The 18646-nt window shown below is 44.5% G+C and overlaps 6 protein-coding genes and 1 non-coding gene across 7 annotated transcripts; 2 read left to right on the forward strand and 5 right to left on the reverse strand. All coding sequences in view use genetic code 12, as the record gives it.

Annotated features, from left to right (window-relative positions):
• Positions 1–71: 71 nt before the first annotated feature.
• CXQ85_004083 (uncharacterized protein) lies at positions 72–1541 on the forward strand (the record flags this gene model as incomplete). Its single annotated transcript, XM_025487714.1, has 2 exons — positions 72–280; positions 1079–1541. The coding sequence occupies 2 exons, from the start codon at positions 72–74 to the stop codon at positions 1539–1541; spliced, it is 672 nt and encodes a 223-aa protein (XP_025344730.1).
• A 98-nt stretch (positions 1542–1639) lies between these two features.
• On the reverse strand, positions 1640–2635 carry RAD10 (Rad10p; the record flags this gene model as incomplete). Its single annotated transcript, XM_025487715.1, has 1 exon — positions 1640–2635. The coding sequence occupies one exon, from the start codon at positions 2633–2635 to the stop codon at positions 1640–1642; it is 996 nt and encodes a 331-aa protein (XP_025344731.1).
• Positions 2636–3061: 426 nt separating this feature from the next.
• On the reverse strand, positions 3062–5197 carry CXQ85_004085 (rRNA-binding ribosome biosynthesis protein; the record flags this gene model as incomplete). The annotated part of the gene is made up of 1 exon (XM_025487716.1): positions 3062–5197. The coding sequence occupies one exon, from the start codon at positions 5195–5197 to the stop codon at positions 3062–3064; it is 2136 nt and encodes a 711-aa protein (XP_025344732.1).
• Positions 5198–6746: 1549 nt separating this feature from the next.
• Positions 6747–8105, forward strand: CXQ85_004086 (uncharacterized protein; the record flags this gene model as incomplete). Its single annotated transcript, XM_025487717.1, has 1 exon — positions 6747–8105. One exon carries the CDS (start codon positions 6747–6749, stop codon positions 8103–8105), a length of 1359 nt encoding a protein of 452 aa, XP_025344733.1.
• Positions 8106–9546: 1441 nt separating this feature from the next.
• On the reverse strand, positions 9547–10800 carry CXQ85_004087 (uncharacterized protein; the record flags this gene model as incomplete). Its single annotated transcript, XM_025487718.1, has 1 exon — positions 9547–10800. The coding sequence occupies one exon, from the start codon at positions 10798–10800 to the stop codon at positions 9547–9549; it is 1254 nt and encodes a 417-aa protein (XP_025344734.1).
• Positions 10801–10870: 70 nt separating this feature from the next.
• On the reverse strand, positions 10871–10942 carry CXQ85_004088. The gene has a single exon. It is a non-coding gene; the product is annotated as a tRNA-His (tRNA).
• Positions 10943–12558: 1616 nt separating this feature from the next.
• On the reverse strand, positions 12559–14886 carry CXQ85_004089 (OPT family small oligopeptide transporter; the record flags this gene model as incomplete). Its single annotated transcript, XM_025487719.1, has 1 exon — positions 12559–14886. One exon carries the CDS (start codon positions 14884–14886, stop codon positions 12559–12561), a length of 2328 nt encoding a protein of 775 aa, XP_025344735.1.
• Positions 14887–18646: the final 3760 nt, after the last annotated feature.

Genomic DNA, 18646 nt, shown 5'->3' on the forward strand with positions numbered 1-18646 from the left:
CACACGGCGACTCAGTCAAGTCGGAATCTCACCATCTCCGAATCCATCGTATAACCTGATACTTACGAAAAATGTCCAAACTTCCTTTGAGTGTTCGTGCCACGGACGCCGTTCACAGAGTCTTCGTGTTGGGTCTTTTCGGCATCACCGCCGTGGGAACCGGAAGCATTTTGTTCAACATCTACGCCAACTCTGACTTTGGTGGTATGAACAAGAACAAGTTGAAGTTCAACAAGGAGGAGTTCGACGAGAAGCGTGCCCATGATTCTGAGGAGAAGCAGTAAAGGTCTTTTGAAATAGCCTCCTAGAAGGCAACATATTTGTACATAGTCAACAAGAGTTTCCGGAAGTCAGTGTAGGTGGAAGAAGGAGGAAGATGAGATGAGAAGGTAAGGGAGAGGCTAAATGCAAAGGTTATGGATGCTGTCTAGAGTCTTTTCTAGATCGTATTGTGGCTGCCTTGGGATGTTTTAGTTGGCTAGGTGCTTGGAAGGGTATGCCTAACTGGGCAGTGGTCCGCCCATGCAAGAGTTTAGATGTCTGTGGTTACGAAGTGAGTTTCCAGATATTGTACGAAAAGTAAAAGGCATTAATTTTATCGCTAAGTGCTCCGTGTGAAAGCTAAACTCATCTAGAAGTATATCTAAAAGAGGTAGACCTTCTGGTCGTCACTTCCTACTGTCTAGCTGAAAGATTCGAGTACTTGAATCTAGCAACCTAGAACATAAATCTTGCTATTTACAGTCCTTCATTTCTCCGATGAAACCCCGCTTCGCCATCCTTTAGTTTTATTTCGTCTCTCCATAGGTCTATGGTATGTCTCTCACCGTTTGCAGCCAACTGGCTAGCTAAGCACTTTTGAAATCACTAGAACCAGCAAGAAAAACCAACCAAACCCATCATCACCTTAATTAATAGCATTAATTTACTCATCCAAAATTTCATATCCCCACTTCCTCACTCCTCTTTACCTCCAACTCTTCACTTTGCACCCATTCTACCCAGCGCCTGAAGTCGGTGCGAAAATTGCAACTGATCCAATCCACCTCCAACTTACTACAACCACCAACGCCATGAGTCAGCGCAAGATCGATATCCTGCAGCTCGAGCCACAGCAGCTTGTGGAAATCAGAAAATCCACAGAACAGGAAATCCAACATTTCACTCAATCGCTTCAGGCACTTCAAACGGCTCAGTCCAAGCTCCAGGACTGTGTGAACACGATAGATAACATGGAAGCTTCCAAAGGAGGCGATTTACTTGTGCCAATGACGGCGTCGTTATATTTGCCTGGAAAGGTTGTTCAGAAAGACCGTTTCATGGTGGACATTGGTACTGGATACTTTGTGGAGAAGGACGCTGAGAGCGCCAGAAAGGTATACCTGAAGAAGCTCAGCAAGTTGGGCGATGACTCGAAGAAGTTGAAGGAGATCTTGGTACAGAAGAACGAGATTTTGAATAACCTCACGTTAGTGTTGAGGAAGAAGGTGATGGACCAGCAGCAGCAGCAGCAGCAACAACAGCAACAGGCGCTGGCATGAGAGCAGCATAGATTCTGCAGAGACGCAGAGAAATTCGTCATGATATCGTAACTATTTAAGACTGACGAACGAGAACACACCCCAAATAATGAGCTATGCTAGTTCTCTGCTTCGTAGTCTTTGTTAAAAATAAACGGTTCCGCAAACGCAGCACGTAGATTAAGTAGCTTCCGTTCTCCCAAACCTTGGATATGCGAGAGTCCGTCGTTCTCTGTGGCCATGGAGACAATCAGCTTGAACGATTTGCAATTTGCCAAAAGGTTAGCCACATCAGTCTTGTTCACAGCACGAACAGTTGTTAAAGAGCTAACAATCGTTGAATTATAGTCCTCCTTCTTGAGACCTTGAATGGACAGGTCTACCTTCGATCTAACCATCTCATTCAGCTTAAAATATGCAATGTAGTTTCCTGCCTCTTCAAACAGCCATGCCACCACAATCGATAGATCGTGCCGTATACATATGCTCAGCAACGACCTAATAGCATCCTGAGGAGAATCGACATCAACCACCACCAAAAGCACTCGAAGAACCTCGTCACCTTCCTGTCTCTCCTCTACAATAGAGCTGCCACCTTTCATCTTCTCTATGCGTCGCCAAACATACTCAGGCCGAAGCTTATGGTACTTCAACAGTAGGAAGAGCACCTGAAGCGTAGCGTTAATATAGTAGTCCAGAAGAATCTGTGTATTATACGCCCAAGGCGTAAGCTTCATAGAAGGGCTTTCAAGAAGCGGATTTCCCTTTTGTGAATGGGCCACTTGTACTGATGTATATGTTTGCACGGTATCTCTGACACGCCTAGACCCTGTTGGTCTGTTCTGTCTGTTACGGTTCTTCGGCGGCTGGACCTGAGCTGCTGTATCTAGGGTACTTCTTGATGTTTCTTGTACGTTTGTAGTAGCTGCAGCTGCTTGGGCTGCTTGGGCTGGCGCTGCCACTGGTTGTGCCGCTGGTTGTGGTTGCTGTTGCTGAGGCTTCTCCAGGGTCCTTCCCAGCTGTTCGCTCAGCTTTGGAGAATTGTAGGATTCACGCATCTTGCGTACCCCTTCGAGAATACTGGCAAATGAAGATTGGTCTATTTCATCTGGCATTATGCTGTAGGAAGAGATCTGTCGGTCTCTTGGAGATGGGTACTTATGTATGCGCGGTATCTGATACATATCAACATCTCAACTACACCATTTTTCATATATATCCATAATGGTACGTGCATTCTAGCGCAAATTGAAAGCTGAATACTAACTATAGTCTGCCCTTTTCAACTTCCAGTCATTGCTTCTAGTCATTCTATTGGCTATTTGCACATGTACATATGTTCACTCTTCTTGGCCTGCTCTCTTAGACAAGAACAAGAGCGGAGCGTTCGGTGTGTTTTGGAAGTTTGCCCGTATCGGTGAACGTTTGAGTCCCTATGTGGCCATCGGGTGCTTTGTCATGGCCTTCAACGTGCTTTCGAGTTGATGAAATGCCGTCTATGTACATTAGCTAATATAAGGTCTATCATGAGAGAACTGAGCTTACCTGAACTCGTAGGTTTCGTTCACAGAGTTACAGAGCACTGGAGCCCTTTCGTTGCCCACAATTCTTTCGAGCGAGACAGCGTCCCATTTGGAGAAGAGTGTCTTCACAAACGAAAGGTCAATATCGGCCTCTTCTTTGTAGACTGACTTGGCAACGAAACGAAGAAGCTCTTTGTAGAAAAGAGGGTTGGCTGGCGGTTCGTAGATCAAAACTGTCTTGACACCACCAATTTCAAATCTTCTGAAATGGTGCAATCTTTCTGTGTATAGAAGGATCTTGATCTTACCGGTTTGGAAAGCATGGCGGGTTCGAGATACTCTTGATTGCGATGAGTATTCGTCTATGGCACCAAAATTGAGCTTCGTATGCTGCTTCATATGGTTCTTGACTCTAACGTAGTCAAAGTATGAAGGAATGTAAATCAAGAGACCATCTTCGTACAGAGTCTGTTTGCTGATGGAGGGGAGGACAGAATTGACAAGAAACTTGAAGCGGGATTCATAGTTCGAAATTGGATCTGGCGACTCGAATCTTTGGAATATTTGTTTGATCTTGATACCGATCGAGTTCATGATACATGACTGGGTAGTGATCTCAGGCTTATACCTCGTACGACCAGCAAGGTTTTGTGACTTGGAAAACATACTGTTGACGGTAGGCGTAAAGAACTCACTAAACACCAACGTCTGACGTAAGAATTTCAGTTGATCGTTGATTGCCCACATTCTAATTCTCGAGAAATCAGCACCATGGAACTCCTTAGGGATCTTGTTGATATACTTGAGAACAGTGTTTACATGGTCCCAATTTTGCATCTCAATCTGGTTTGCTTGATCGATCACAAGAACTTCAATCGAAGAAAGGAAATCGTATTGTCTTTTGGATTGTTTTGGGTCTTCGAGAATCATGGAGAGACCAATTGGAGATGCGATCAACACATCAGATGTGTAAAATGACGAATAAAGCTTAAGCGACTTTCTGGTGAACTTTAATCCTATGCTGAAGAAATCGTTGGAATTTCCTTTGAACATTTCTCTGAAGTCAGCAGGCTTGGTGTCAGAAGGACCACCGGACTCGTGAAACTGCTGCTTGAATCTCTTTCTGTTCTCCTGTTGGTCACATCCTGAGAGCTTAATAAGAAGCTCTATAAGCTCGTAAGCGGCATTTCGCGTGGGCAAGAGAATCAAAGCCTTTGGCCTGGTGAATCCTTGATCTCTGAACTCAGGCTCTTGGGTCATTCTGTCGATTTTTCCCTCTTTGACATCATCCTGGAACTTCCTGAGCTTCTCGTTATTCTTCATCACTCTATCTCTCGTCTTGAACACATGGTTCAACACATGCAATGCATAAAGCCTCTTGTAAGAGGTATTCTTGTATGATTTCGTTGGGTACGAAACATCCTTGTACGATAATATCTCGTCTATCAATGCCTTATCCATGGGCTTGAAGTCGCCAGAGTAGTTTTTCAAAAAGGCCTCTCCGACTCTTCTTTTAATGCAATTATACTGACCAAGCAGGGTAAGCTTGTCAAAGTTAGGAATGGAAATATTGTCACCTGGAGGCGATTGCAGAAGTGCCGTATAGATGGTATCGGCAATCTTTGACTTTGAGGTCTGCCATGGTTCCTTAGCAGCAATGGCCTTTCCTTTCTTCTCCACAAGCTCCTCTGATATCAAGTTGAAGTGGCTCTCAAAAGGATCTTTCAACAAGATGTTATCGTCCTCATCCTCATCATCTTGTTCCTCCTCTTCTTCTTCCTCTTCTGCCTCAGCACCATCGTCTTCTGCCTCATCCTCCAAGTTCACACCTGCTATATCCTCCAGGTTCTCTTCATTGTGAGTCCTCTTGGTATCCTTCTTTCTGATTTCTGGATGGTCGCTCTTAAGAAGCGTAAGCAAAGCGTTATACGACTCTCTTGATTCGTTCTCTGGAAAGCTTTCACTCTTGGAAGACACAGGTTGGGGCTCCTCGGATTCCTGGTCAGAGGCCTCATCCTGTTCCTCTTCTTCCTCTTCCACTTCCTTATCTCTTCGAGTGGTTCTATTGATTTTCCTAAGTTCCTGTCTTCCATATTTCTGTCTTGGACGCTTGGCGCCGTTCACAGCACCTTCGCTGGCGTTTCTCTTGGGCATTGGTGGTTCTGGAGAGTAGTAGCTAGCGATGATGTAGCGATGAGGAAGTGCAGGACCCTTAGTATGGAGAGATGAGGTTTGACTGATGTGGTGGGTAGAGCTGGTGATTGACCGTGGAGAATAAAATTAGCCCTCAGGGATAATAAGTGTTGGTTAGGTTTCCTTTTCTGTTGCTATTTTATTATTTTATGTAGAAGTATGAGGATATGGTATGAGTGTTGATTGCAACATCTCTGGAAAACTGGCTGCGGAGTGAAAAATAATGGCTGCAAAATGAAGGTACACAAAAATGCCAAAAATGCAAACGGACACGATAAATTGGAAAGTGGAGATATATTGATTTTGTTTGGTTTAGAATATAGCTGATAGAAATTGAATTTATGCTTCTGAGGGGTGCTAGGGCTATTCAGGCCTTTGGTAACCTTCATTCCTTAAAGTGGTTACTTCGAGGCACTTCACATTAAAGTGATACTGGAAAGGTATGCCGATTCCAGTAGAAATAATATAATTGACCTCTCGCAAGGATAGGAAGGGGATATGTTATTGGTTATTATTAGAGCTACAGATAACGATGGGAAATACCCTCAGAATCACTAGACTGGATCATTACTACTACTGCTGACTTCAAAGGGAATGAAGCCAGCTGATCAACCAAAATCTCTGATCACTCTGGTTCGAAATCAAAGTTTCAAGCCCTGGGAGCATCCACCAACCAGCCTGTTCCATCCATCAATTACGTCACCGTCGCTCCTACAACATACACATTCTCCAGTGGCCAGGCCCTCTGAGCCCAGAACACCTATAGACGTGACTCCTGCTCAAATAGAAGCGTAAAATAATATTGCCAACTACATCAATAGTTTAACTACAGCGTCATGTCTACTCTATTTCCTGAAACACATCCTAGATGCACTTCTCTACCATCCACTACACCATATTACCAGTACTTAAGCCAAACCAAGCATATAAAATCCCTCAAGGAAGAGTCAAAAATACACTATTCAATTCACGCTGCTCCTCTGCCTTCCAAACCCCATCTTTCACTTTTCACGGTGAACGCAGCCCAAAGTGTGGTTTTATGCATGGTCTTCCTGAGAAACCTAATACAACCCAACCAACCATACACTGAAGCACCACACAACCACCAACACAAAAACCCCCTAACCCAACAAATCTCTTCTCCCCGTCTCCAACTAGAGTCACCCTCTTCTACCCTCTTCCCTCACCAATCCATCACCGGATGGCCTTTTTTTCTGCCGAGCCTCAGTGGTTGCAAAACACCACACTCCCATAAAAACAGCCTTCCAGTTCGCCCAATTAAACCCAACAAAGACCCCTTCAACCATTTTTAAAAACCATTCAAACCGTCCATTAATCACATTCACCCTGGCCATTATCTTCATCATCTCCTCCCCTTCAGACCCCTTCACCAGAAAAGCCTCCTCTGCCCTGGAAACCTGTATGGCCCTCCCTTTTCTCAAATCCAAACTTTCCCCTTACCACCCATCATCAAACCATAAACCACACCACTAGATCCCACAAAGACGCCATGCGCAAACTAAAGAACTTCGTCAAGTCGATCTTTTCGATCATATACTTGGCGCTCATTGTGCTTACCGTGCCGCTAGCGTTTGACTTGGGAGGTGTTCAGTGTGGCCTTACTTACTCCCTCACCATTCTACTGTTATACTTCCTCCTCACGTCTATCCGGCTACTTTCCCGTCGTTTCACCGTGTTGAAGGTTTTGGTGCCGCTTTATTATGCCCAGCATGTTTTCCTACCGAGTATATTGATGTACATTATTCTGTACTGTCAGAACCAGAACAACCACAGCCACTTTGCCGTTGTCGCCGTATGGCGGTATATATTGGTTCACCTGACGCCTGTGTTTACCATTGCCGAAGGTTTCTGTTCTTTGCTTTTGCTCCAGGCTATTTCCCAGACTTTGGAATGGCTCACTTTATACAAGTCAGATAGCTGGCTTTTCGTGTCGTTAATCGGCTCAGGTTTCACCATAACGGGCGCCTTATACTTTTTGTACAGAATCTACGTGTTGCCATTTACTATTGAGTTGGGCAGCGCTTCACTTTTAGGTTCCTTCTTGACCTTGACTATCGGTCTCGGTTTTTATGGTATCGTGTCGGGCAAGGGATCCATGATTGAATCTTCTTTGTTGTTTGCCTACATCGTGAGATGTATCTACGAGATGTTCCCATCGCTCTCCGACAACGCTGCTCAGACTTTGACAAACTTGTTCACTCAGACCAAACTCAACTTGCAAAACGAGATTCCTAGACTTCCTCCTCCACTCACCAACACCATCCTGGCTGTCCTTCCTTTTTTGGCACAGAACTTACCTGGCTCATTCAAGACCATATGGGATTTCTTCCTATCGTCTGCAGAGAAGCTCACTTTACCCTTGGTTGTTAATTTGGCCTACCGCATTGGCGTGTTTTACGCTGCTACCAAGATTATTCCATCTTTGTATCATAGGCTTCCTTATTCTCCACCTAGAACACCTCCGCATCTTGGCTCAAGACTGTCGTCTTCGGCCTCAATATCCCCCGTTCTGCTGCAGGCCGATGTCAAGCGCAAGGAACAGCAAGCACGTCTTAAACTCAAGAGTGCTCGTTCTGCCCCTTCTACTACCATCAAGTTGATTTATGCATATTCTCCATGCATCATCATTGCCGTCTACAGTCATATGATGCTTCTGTATAATGGTGAGCTTGGCTCAGAGCTCAAACTCTGGGGCTGGTGGGCTTCAGCACCAAAGGACGTTGTTATCATCGTCCACCCTTGGCAATTCTGGAACTGGGTCAAGATGGGCACAACACTTTTGCTATACATGGCAGAGTTGTCTGGAGATTCCAGCTCTGCATTGACAAGCCACTGGCAGGTCGATTAAAGGTGCTTATCCTTTCTGGCATTCATGTCTCGGGACGCTTATACCGCACGAGACAAGTAACCCCCATTTACTGCGCATGTTTAGTTTCTCCAATGCTGTACTATAGTTTCTATTTAAGTTTTACAAGTGCCATTCTGTAGGTACCATTTCAATAAAGTGATTTCCTAATGTCACGACTAGAATAACTGTTCAGAAAATGAATGCAAATCTCGTCCACGAAAGAAAACCAGCCATTTTTCCAGACTGTGAAATCCTCTCAGAGCTTGACTCTATGTTTGCTTTGGTATTTCATCATACAAAGTCGGTCATGACACTTTGGAAACCACGTTAACCCAAATGACAATTACAAAATGTAAAGTCCGGTACATTTGACTGTACGTATATCTCATCGTAGATATCGAACTTGAAAAAAAAAGGAAGAGTGACGTTCATAGACAAGAGTGAGCTCCATTGGGTTAGCCAGTATTGGCCATTTGTTATACCTATCGTTTAGGACACGCCGTCCCATTGCCGAATGACTGAACTCCAGGTGACCCCAGAGGAAGCAACAATGCCAGACTCCAGAACGCTAGACCCCCAACAATACCCTTAAGTCGAGCCAATCTTCCAATAATACAAGAACCCAGCGACCGTATAACCCCAGCGCCCGCCACCACAGAACTGTCCAGGACCGAAGTCCATAAAGTTCAAAGGAACAAACAATTAGCGGGTTTACACGAGCAGGAAACACGTCCTACTGAGGAGCATCATTGGAAGAAGGTGCCCAACAGGCATTGCCAATGAGCCTAGCTCAATCCTTCACTGGCATTGTGCAAACGGAGGAATTCGTCCGCTGCGTTTCCGCTGCCACGGCCGGAGACTTTCCCCGAAGCTATGGTCCTGAGACCTGGCGAGAACGCCATTTCGTAAGCTTCGAAAACAAATCGTTGTCTATGAACGTGAAGAAAAAAAAGTGAGAAGAGCGATGCCTTCGATGTTATATAGGCGAGCGTGGAGTCGCGCGCGACACATAACGCGGCTGGTGATCGTGGGCTGGGAGCCATAAAGAAAGGCCTTAGGGCTTGTGAGGTAGAAGTCAGATATAATAATTTTTGGGTTGAATAGGAATCGTTTTGATTTATATTCTGTTTCTGTTTCATCAGCACATATGACGAAATGCAGTTATGTTATTGGCAGTGGCTAAGATATCCTATGAACCGTGAATAGAGGAACCATGGCTGCGAAATATAGCTGCTTGAGTTAACCTTTAAGCTTCTGCATTCGTCCCACGAAAGTATGATTGCAGCCTTAAGCCCTAACAAGAAGGTGAACTCTGGTCGAATCATTTCACGGTTGGAGCCATGCAGCACAGCTATGACGAAGTGGAACCTTCAAACGACAGCAGTTCGCCCTGTCCCGATCTATATATAAAACAGTGGTAAGACTGTGCCCTATACCCATCCTAAAAGATAAGTTCGCTCATCGAATATGGCAAGTACGATACTAGCCTGTCGTAAGCACGGGCGCCTGTGCCACAGTAAATCACCGATGGGGCACGTCCTTTGTAAAAGATCAAATCAAATAGAACATGGTACAACTCACGCAAGCCTTTGCTCTTGAAAGAGCTTCCCATTGGCCTCAGATTCGCCTGAGACTTCTGGAAGTCCGAGCCGTAAGCACTACGCATGTCTTCACTCCATGAGCGGACTTCTGCTTCCACTATCGTCGGCACGCTATCACCAACCAGGGTCGCACCTGTCTTTGAAGTTGTAAGGTTCAAATTCCCTAGACGGACCTGGGTGACATTAATATTCTGAGGCCTCAATTCCTTCGCTAGGGTGGTAAAAATGTCTTTCATGCTATTCTGCAACACCGACTCGGGCCCATGGTACGGCATCCGAAGCGAACTCACAATGCTAGGCACAATGGCCACAATGCTGCTACTCTGCTCCCGCACCACGTCCAAGAGACCCAGGGATAGAAGCTTCGTGGTCACATTCAAGCGGAAGAGCAGTCTTTGCCAGCTCAGCTCGGGCGTATTCTCAAGCGGGCCAAGGGGAAAGTATAAGGTAGGAGCGAATACCATGGCTGAAAGACGAAGGTGGTGTGCCTCGGCGCCAGGGAACGGCACAACGCCCACATGGAGAATCTTACGGAATTTGCTCAACTGCGTTTCGTAAGAATCTTCCACTAGATTCAAGTAGTTGATGTCGTCAGTCACCTGGTTCGACTGAATGTATTTGTAGTCCTTATCATCAAGGATAGTCAAGTAAACGATAAAGCCCCTCTTTTCAAAATCCACCGCTATCAACCGGGTCATGGGCTCGGTAGGCGACCCAACAACAAGCACAACGTCTCTGCGAGCGCCATTGGCAAGTTTGGGGACCCTCCTTCGAGGCTTGTTCTTAGTACTAGGGGTTCTGAGATGTCTATAGATCAAGTAGCTTGTGGCACTCAAAGATATAGCAAAACATGAAGCGGCAGCCACCTTATGGTCCTGAATCAGCCGCGTGATTCGGTCGACCGCTCGTTCTTGTGGTTGAGGAGCTGGCTGTGGCTCTGATCTGAGCATACTGAATAGCTTCAGGTTGAGTACCGAGTCCAGATCGGGGAGAGACTCATTGACAGCTTTCAGCAGGGATGAGAAAAAGCTAGATGCGGACGTGTAAGCCAGATTGAGTGCTTCTTTGGCCGCCTGAACGGGTTCTGCTACCATGATGAGTAGTTGCTGGAGGCGTTTCTAGATAAGTGTAGATCGGTGCGGACCAAAAAAAAAAAAAAAAAATTGCCGGCCCCAGGAATCGAACCTGGGTTTGTTCGGCCACAACGAACTGTACTAACCACTATACTAGACCGGCGACGTTGAAGAATGAAGGCTAAGGTACTTATATGACACATGTTTTGGACCACCCTCAAAAATGTTCAAATTTTATTACTGTTACATTTGAAATAAACGTACAAAAATTCACTGTAGAAATCTGAATGTGCTAGGGCAAAAATTGAGCGAGATATGAAGGATTTTGTGATGAAATTATACACTTCGTCAGAGGCCATTTCCTGTTGCCTAGTTTCCAGGGGGTTGAACATGTTTCACTTAGTTTAATAGAGTTAGGCCGTTGTAGTGATGTACTGTTCTTGAAGTAGTCCGAGGGGCATTATTGGCAGCAGAAAGTGAAAATAGTTTCGGAAGATACAGAATTAAATTTCCCACTAAAGCCTTGGGGATTAGTCCTAACAAAAAGCCAAAGTCAGGCATTTTAATCAGTATAGATGCGCTATTCAGTTAAATTACCTTCCTAAATGAGCTACGGTGTTTTTCCTTGAGTTTCCCCAGAAGCTGCCATGAGATATGTGGAAAGCATAATAATATCGCAAACAGGCTGTGTAAAAACATCTTTAAGTGTTCATATTATAAAAGCCTTAACTTTTCAAGTATATATTCTTCTTTAACAGCAGTTTCAACTCCTCAAGATTATTCTCCAGCGCTGACATTATGAACAACATCAATATGCTGCAAGACGAAAAGACTAATCAAGCTCCACACATTCGCGTGAAGTCAAAGTTTTTCTATAAGAAATCCTTCAAAGATACTACTTGCACCTTTAGTATCAGACACTACCCTCAAAACCTCATGGCTGGAAGATTGTGCCCTGCCATGGCTGCCCAAACAGCGAGAGATGTTAAGGATATCAAAAGATAGTAGACAAGGCATGGTCGTGGTTTTTGTGTCAAGAATACTCTCCAGAGAAATTATTGAAGGTCAGAAATAGCCTTTATAGACTTAAAATACCTGCTGATATGATGTCACTTCTCTTGAATGTGATGAAAGATACTTCGAGGCAGTTGGAAAATGATGCTTACTTTGCAAGCTGGATACTAGAAGATCCACTGAGAATCATGGATGATATCTACAAGGAGATTCTCGGTCCAAAGATCAGTTCAGAGGTCATAAAATTGCTCAGTCTTCTTGAACAACCACCCCTTTCGTTTTCAAAGGGGTAGTTGGTTTCGGAGTCTTGGTATCACCTATGATCTTATGGTATATTATCGAACTTATAGCACCAAACTTTTTAAAGAGGCATCTTCAAACATACTTAATAGCATGGGCTGTGTCAGAGTTGGCTTCTCTCTAGCCCTTCTGTCTTCTAGTAAATAAACAAAGCAACTCACGGGTCATTCCTTTTACAAAATATGTATTTATCGTCAGCCACATGAACACCTACTCACCTTATAAATATATATACTACTTCAGCTTATAATATAAGCCATTTGTCCTCTGACTTCAACAAAGCTTTATGCATTGGGTGGTTATCCTTCTTTGCTAGTTTCAATGGAATAGAATTAACATACCTCTAAAGCTAGCTCTTCTGTCTACTCTTTATATCGAAAAATTATATTATTAAAAGGATGGGGACTTTTTATCCTCATCACGACTAATCATTGAAAATATCAAATCTATCACAGTAAAAACATATTAGAAAGCGTAACCCTCTGGTCTAGGGATCTGCTTGGAAAGGTGTGGACATCCGTTGGCATCGCAACCGTCCTTGGACACCTCAGTGGCCCACCAGGAGTAGTTCTTGGAGGCACCAGTGTAGACAACACAGAAGTAAATAAGAATAGCAGCTATGGCAACACCACTATCTAGCGCAACCGAGCTGACCAAGTTGTACTTTCTCCACCAACCAGTGTACTTACGGTGGATGAAGTAGTTGAAGATGGCAGCGGTAACGAACCAGGTGGAGAAGTTGTAACCAGTAACACCTGGAATCATGGCAGCACCACCGAAGAACAAAATAGGGTCAAATCTCTTAACCCAAGAGTTTGGTCTGAACTTGCACCAGGCATAGTGGGCAATAGGAACAACAGCACCAACAAGGAAGAACCACAAGACCCAAGAGTATCTGCCACCAGGGACGAAGATCTCACTGCCGAACAATCCCCACATAGAGTGAGTGTTGAAGGCAGTCTTTTGCTTACGGCAAACCATGTTGTTTCTGGCGTTTGGAGTGCAAATGTCATCAATGTGGTACAACAAGTAACCAGTAACAGCTGGGGACACAAGAGAAGCCCAGATACCACCGACGAAAAGCAAGATGATAACGTGCTTTGGAGGAACTCTCATGTAGTGACCCATCTTGGCACTCTGAGCCATGTGCATACCGTGCTGGATGATACTGAAACCGAAGGAGTAGAAGTAAAGCAAAGTGTACGAGTTACCCTTGTACCAGTTAGCAGAGACAATCTCGAAGAAACTTTGCAAGGACACAATCGTGTTGGCTCTGGCTTCAAGAAGGGAAAGTGGCACGAACATAACAGAACCAATAAGAACAGAAACAAAGTATCCACCAGCATCGATTGGAGAGTCGTTCCAGCCCTCAGAAAAGGCAAAACCAAGAGCCAAACCAACAACAATCATAGCAACGTAAATCCACTTAGGGTACTCCAGGTACTGTCTAACAGCCTTGTTAAAGATATCCTCGTGCTTGCTACGGTTGACCCATGGTAACCAGATTTCAGAACGGAACTTCAAGGCGGTGTGAACCACAAGGGAAGAGAAGACAGCAATACCAAGAGCCAAACTCATCAAGAAAGCCACAGGCATGAAAGCATGGGAGTAGTTGTCGAACTTCTCACGGTCAAGACCCCAGTCGTCATCAACAATTCTGGAAAAGTTGTACTGCTTACCAGACATGTCGAAAACACTGTTACTCATGATAGGCATGTGAGCAGTGTCCCAGTGGTTCTGGTAGTAGAGACCAGGCATAACAATCCAAATCCAGAAAACGAAAGAAGCAAACATCGAAGCAACAGCAAAGAATGGAGTGGTCAATGGGTTGTTAATCGAAGTGATTTGGGTCCAGTCCAAGGTAAGTGGGAAAAGACCAAGACCAGTCTTGACACCGAAAACCTGGGAAAGTGGGGCACTGTCTGGCTTGATCCAACTGATCCATGCACCAATGGTGGAAAAGAATGGGAAGATAAGATCAGGGAACCAGTAGTAAACGAAGGAGCAAATGAACACAATGACGAAGAAAATACCACGAGGCATCTTCCATCCGTTAACAACTGGATTGTCCTTAGAGTAGATGGTCTTGAACAAGGCAATGTTGGAAAGCACACCAGGCCAGACTCTCTCAGCAGGAGTAATCATGACATCTCTGAAAAGACCCACAAGACCAACAGAGTGGATGTAACAGGAGATGTTGAAAAGAATCTGACGAGGAATACCAATATCTTTCTGGAAGTACTTGGTGTCTTCAATGACCAAGTTGTTAACCAAACCAGCACTGATGACAACGTTACAGAAGATAAAGATAGAAGTGTGTTCCTTGTAGTTGAAAGGACCAGGGTTCAAGCTGAAGGACCAGCCAAATGGAAGAGGCACATCCCACTGGGGCACAACGTAGTGCCATGCTTGACCAATAGGCCAGGAGATGACCTGGATGACGACAACGGCAATGGTGATTGTAGGGAATCTCATGTTGAAGAAAGCATCAACACCAGCGACAAAAGCACCAAGACAGATAGCCATGACCCACATACGCAAAGTCAAAGCAGGCAAGTCTCCATCGTCATCCATCAAAATGGCCATAATATCACCCTGGTTAAACTTGAAGCCATCATCGGTGTCCAAGGAGTTCTTGGACTCGACAGCAGCCAAAGCATGATCCTTGACCTTTTCCTCATCACTAGGGAACTCATCAGACAGACCGACGTTAAGCTCGTCGCTCAGTTGCTGATGGTATCTCTCAGAGGCGGATGAATCCTTCTCAGAAATAAGTTCTTGAGGTGGAGCCATTATTAGAGAAGGAAAACTTTTGATGAATCAGATTAGATTGAAGCGGCAGAAGCGGCGTCTTTATATCTCGAGATCAGCGAGGACAAAGATCGATGAAATCCGTGGCATCGCTAAAGTCGGAACCCACCGGATTTTCTAAAAATCTACTGATTGGTTATACATTTCTGGAGACGTGCGTTTTGCCTGCTGAAAGCCTGAAGCGGCAGCCGATCTAATACATAATCTGCACGGTCGTCTCGAGTAGCCGCTTACTGGCCACTTGAGGTGTTTTTTCACCATTTGTCTAGAGTGCAAAGAGAGCACTGTCAATCGCCTATGGACCGACTTATGCACGGCGGCAGGAACAACGCTATTAAGAACGGTCGGCTTTGGCACATACTTGCATACGACATCTGCACCGTGTGTTCAATTTCACCCTCATCACACCTAGCTTACACATCCTGGCCTACGTCAGGTCGGTTGCTACCTTCCACTGATGGCATCAGATTAGGCGGTATGAAGCAGCAGAAGAAAGAAAAAGAAATAGCAAATGATGAACTAGTTTGTTGAAAAAGAAAAAGAAAAAAAAGAAGATCCAAACTTACCGGCTAGCCGGTGGGTCCCCCAAACCTTTTCCTAAAACATCATCACCATAGGCATAGAGCTTGTGAATATTTTAGTAAATGCCTTAATTCAGTTTTATTTTACTTGGCACTGGCCAGTCCAACCAATGATAGCATCTGGGAAGGACGCCTAATACCGGAAATTCGGCAACTTAACCCCTTCGAGGCCGAGTTTGTGGGCCTCTCAGATGTTTCCTTTTCCTTATTTTGCAGCTGCAAAACGTATCCCACATTTCGGTAATATAGTGGATGATCCGAGCTTTGGGTGCGGCGCCGTTCCGAGACCAGGCACGTCTGACACAGAACAGGTGGTATTGCCCAACTAGGAAATGTCTCCGCGAAGTGACAGGCTGACAGGCTTCTATTATGTGTCAAGAGGTTTAGACATGTTGATAATGGGGAAAGGTGGGATGGAGTTGGAAAAACATGAAAAGAAGTTTTCTATAAAGCAGATTGCGCTCGTTGACAAGCAAGACCTCGAAAGTGGGCTTTGGTCAGGCGCCAGATAAGAGAGGTGCTCGTTATGTTTGGCGCAATGCCATAAGTAGAAACACAGGTGAAGCATTTCGGCTCATGCAACTGATCAAATACCATAGATGGTGGAGGTGATGCGTCAAATATATCCGTAGCACCATGGTGGTTTTCTGGGGAAGAGAAGTGCTACTGGTTTGCGGCGTTAGCGGGTTTACACTTGGTCCTTGTAGTAGCCGCATCTCGCCTTGTGAGGCTCATGACTCGGCAAAAGATCCCCAACAGACTTTTTTTTGTTTGGCTAGGGACTTTGAAATTTTTCATACTTCACTAAGGGAGTTTGATTTAGGGGACTGGGACCATGCGTGGCTCTGAGTGGCTGCTTTTATTCAAGCACGAATGCATTTCCAAAGAGAACCAACCAACATTTCGTTTCTGCCGCAAGACATGGGAATACCACCAAAGTTGTGATGCATGGTTTCCAAATGTCAAAAAAAGAAAGATTTTCTTTTCTTTTTCTTTTGAAGCCAGTTGTATTAAGTCAGGTTATATGATTGACATGATGAATGGCGGGAAAAAAAAAGCAACTACAGATGCAAGAAGTCGTACCGTCGGTGACATGATCCAGGTTTTTGCCGATATCATTTAAAAATACGTACAAGCGAAATTCTTGGCGTTTTCTTTTAAAATATAACGAATCACCTTCGTGCCGTTGTAACGATACCCATAAACGCAGGTTGCTCTAGCCGTACAATGACGATATCACCATGAGCAAACCAACCCTTCAGCGAGTCATGGAAAAGAAGAGCTAGCTTTAATTTTTTTTCTCTTTTATTCTGTTGTTCTATGGGCCTACAAAATCTACTTCGAAGCAAACTGGTGATGAAGTGGTAACTCCGTTGAGAGGGTTTGACCAACGCCGTTTTTCGAGGCGGCCGCTTGCTTCCTCAGCGCTGTTTGGCCAGCACTTCTCAAAATGACGTTGGAAAAACTACCATGGTGTTGAGAAGTTCCTGGCGGGCGTTCGCTGTGGTACTATAGCAACTAGGCTGCTTGTTGGCATTGTGATGGTTTTCATTCACACCAAACCAATGACGTAATTCCATATAAAACTTCAACAGAGAAAGAAGAGTAATTTTTGGAGGAGCCTTCAAAATACATCCCCGGCGGACGGTTAAATATTGCAGGGCTCACCTCGCTTTGTTGTTCTTAAATGGTTGTGAGGACACATACTTGACCAGCTGTATGCCATGTTTACCAGAGCTACTAACAAAGAATGATATTTCCGGTCATGTCATGAAAGTTTGTCGAGACGAAGAATGGCTCATACTTCAATGTGACAAGAAGCTTGTTGATACACATGAAATGGGTGACGACGGTCGGTGACCACTGAAAGAGCGAACTGATGCAACAGCATTTGTGCTGTCAACACCAAATCAAAAACCACCAATTAAACTACTTTTCTGAAGGTAGTGGTATGTGTTGAATGATGCTGAAGTACCCCATACCAGGGATCTTCAATGGTTGGTTTTGGTAGGGGCCATGAAACTTCAGGTGGAAGGGATACACAGAACAAATTAATAAGAAGTGAAGAAGGATTAACGCTACTATTACGACGCCTAATCAGTCATATCCCTAACGACCCCGGTCAGTTAAGAAGACTAGTTGAAGCACCATGCCTCTTCAAGGCTCGAATTCGATGTCCACTAACAAAAGAACAATGTCTTAGATGAAGAGGACACAAAAGCCGTTGTGAACGGCAGAAACATTCCTCCAGTGATCCCCAGGCTCACTCATATTATTGGTTCAGGTGTATTTTACACAGCCAGAGAGATTTCTAGACAAAACTATTACCCCAACCACCACAGGCCTCTCCCTAGCAAGAAAAAACCCACAAGAATATGGGCTTTCCAATCTGGAGCGTCCCAAAATCCCCAACTCTTCGATCCGAACCGAGTTTCAGACATACCGCAAAATAGCCTTTCGTTCACACAATGATGGCCTTTTGTGGGACATCGGTCCAGTGTTCCGTTGCTTCCCGAGATTAAGAGAAACCGCATAACATGAGACGCCTGGAGCGCCTTTTGTGGAAGTTTACTTCGGAAACTTTCAAGCAATACCGTGATAAGGTTCAAGGGATGAATCTACGGTGACTTTGATTTTCCATCCAGTAAAGCGGTGGTTAATTATTTGTTAGATATGCACATTTTTTGGTTTCCAAAAAAATAAACGAAGATCCGTACAGATCCATATAAAGAAATCAGCTGATGAAGCTTAATCCAATACAAAACTTGAAGACCTCTTTATTGGTTATTTTAAGCCATTGAAGAGCACACGAGACAAGCACTTGACGCATTATCATGAATCGATAAGCGAATCAGAAAACCGCCGAAATGCCGAAATCAACCCCTCAGGACCCCTCAATTACCAAGAATCAAGGTTTCTTATCGTTAAACGCCAAGTTAGAATAGATAGCCTTATCAAGGTGGAGTACATGGATAACCCCCTCAGGAAGATCATAAGCTTTTTTTCATTGGATGGTGCGGCTACAGAGATAACAAGTTGCGTCGAAAAATGGCCGTGCTGGAAGGCCAAAATGCATTTTAAGACTCTAAATACAGAAGTGAAAAATTTGTGATTATAGTTTGTGTTTGGGAATGTGTGTGTGTGTGTGTTAATCAAACAAG

Source organism: Candidozyma haemuli, assembly GCF_002926055.2.
Source record: "Candidozyma haemuli strain B11899 chromosome Unknown F_2014730914, whole genome shotgun sequence".
Taxonomy (NCBI): Eukaryota; Fungi; Ascomycota; class Pichiomycetes; order Serinales; family Metschnikowiaceae; genus Candidozyma; species Candidozyma haemuli.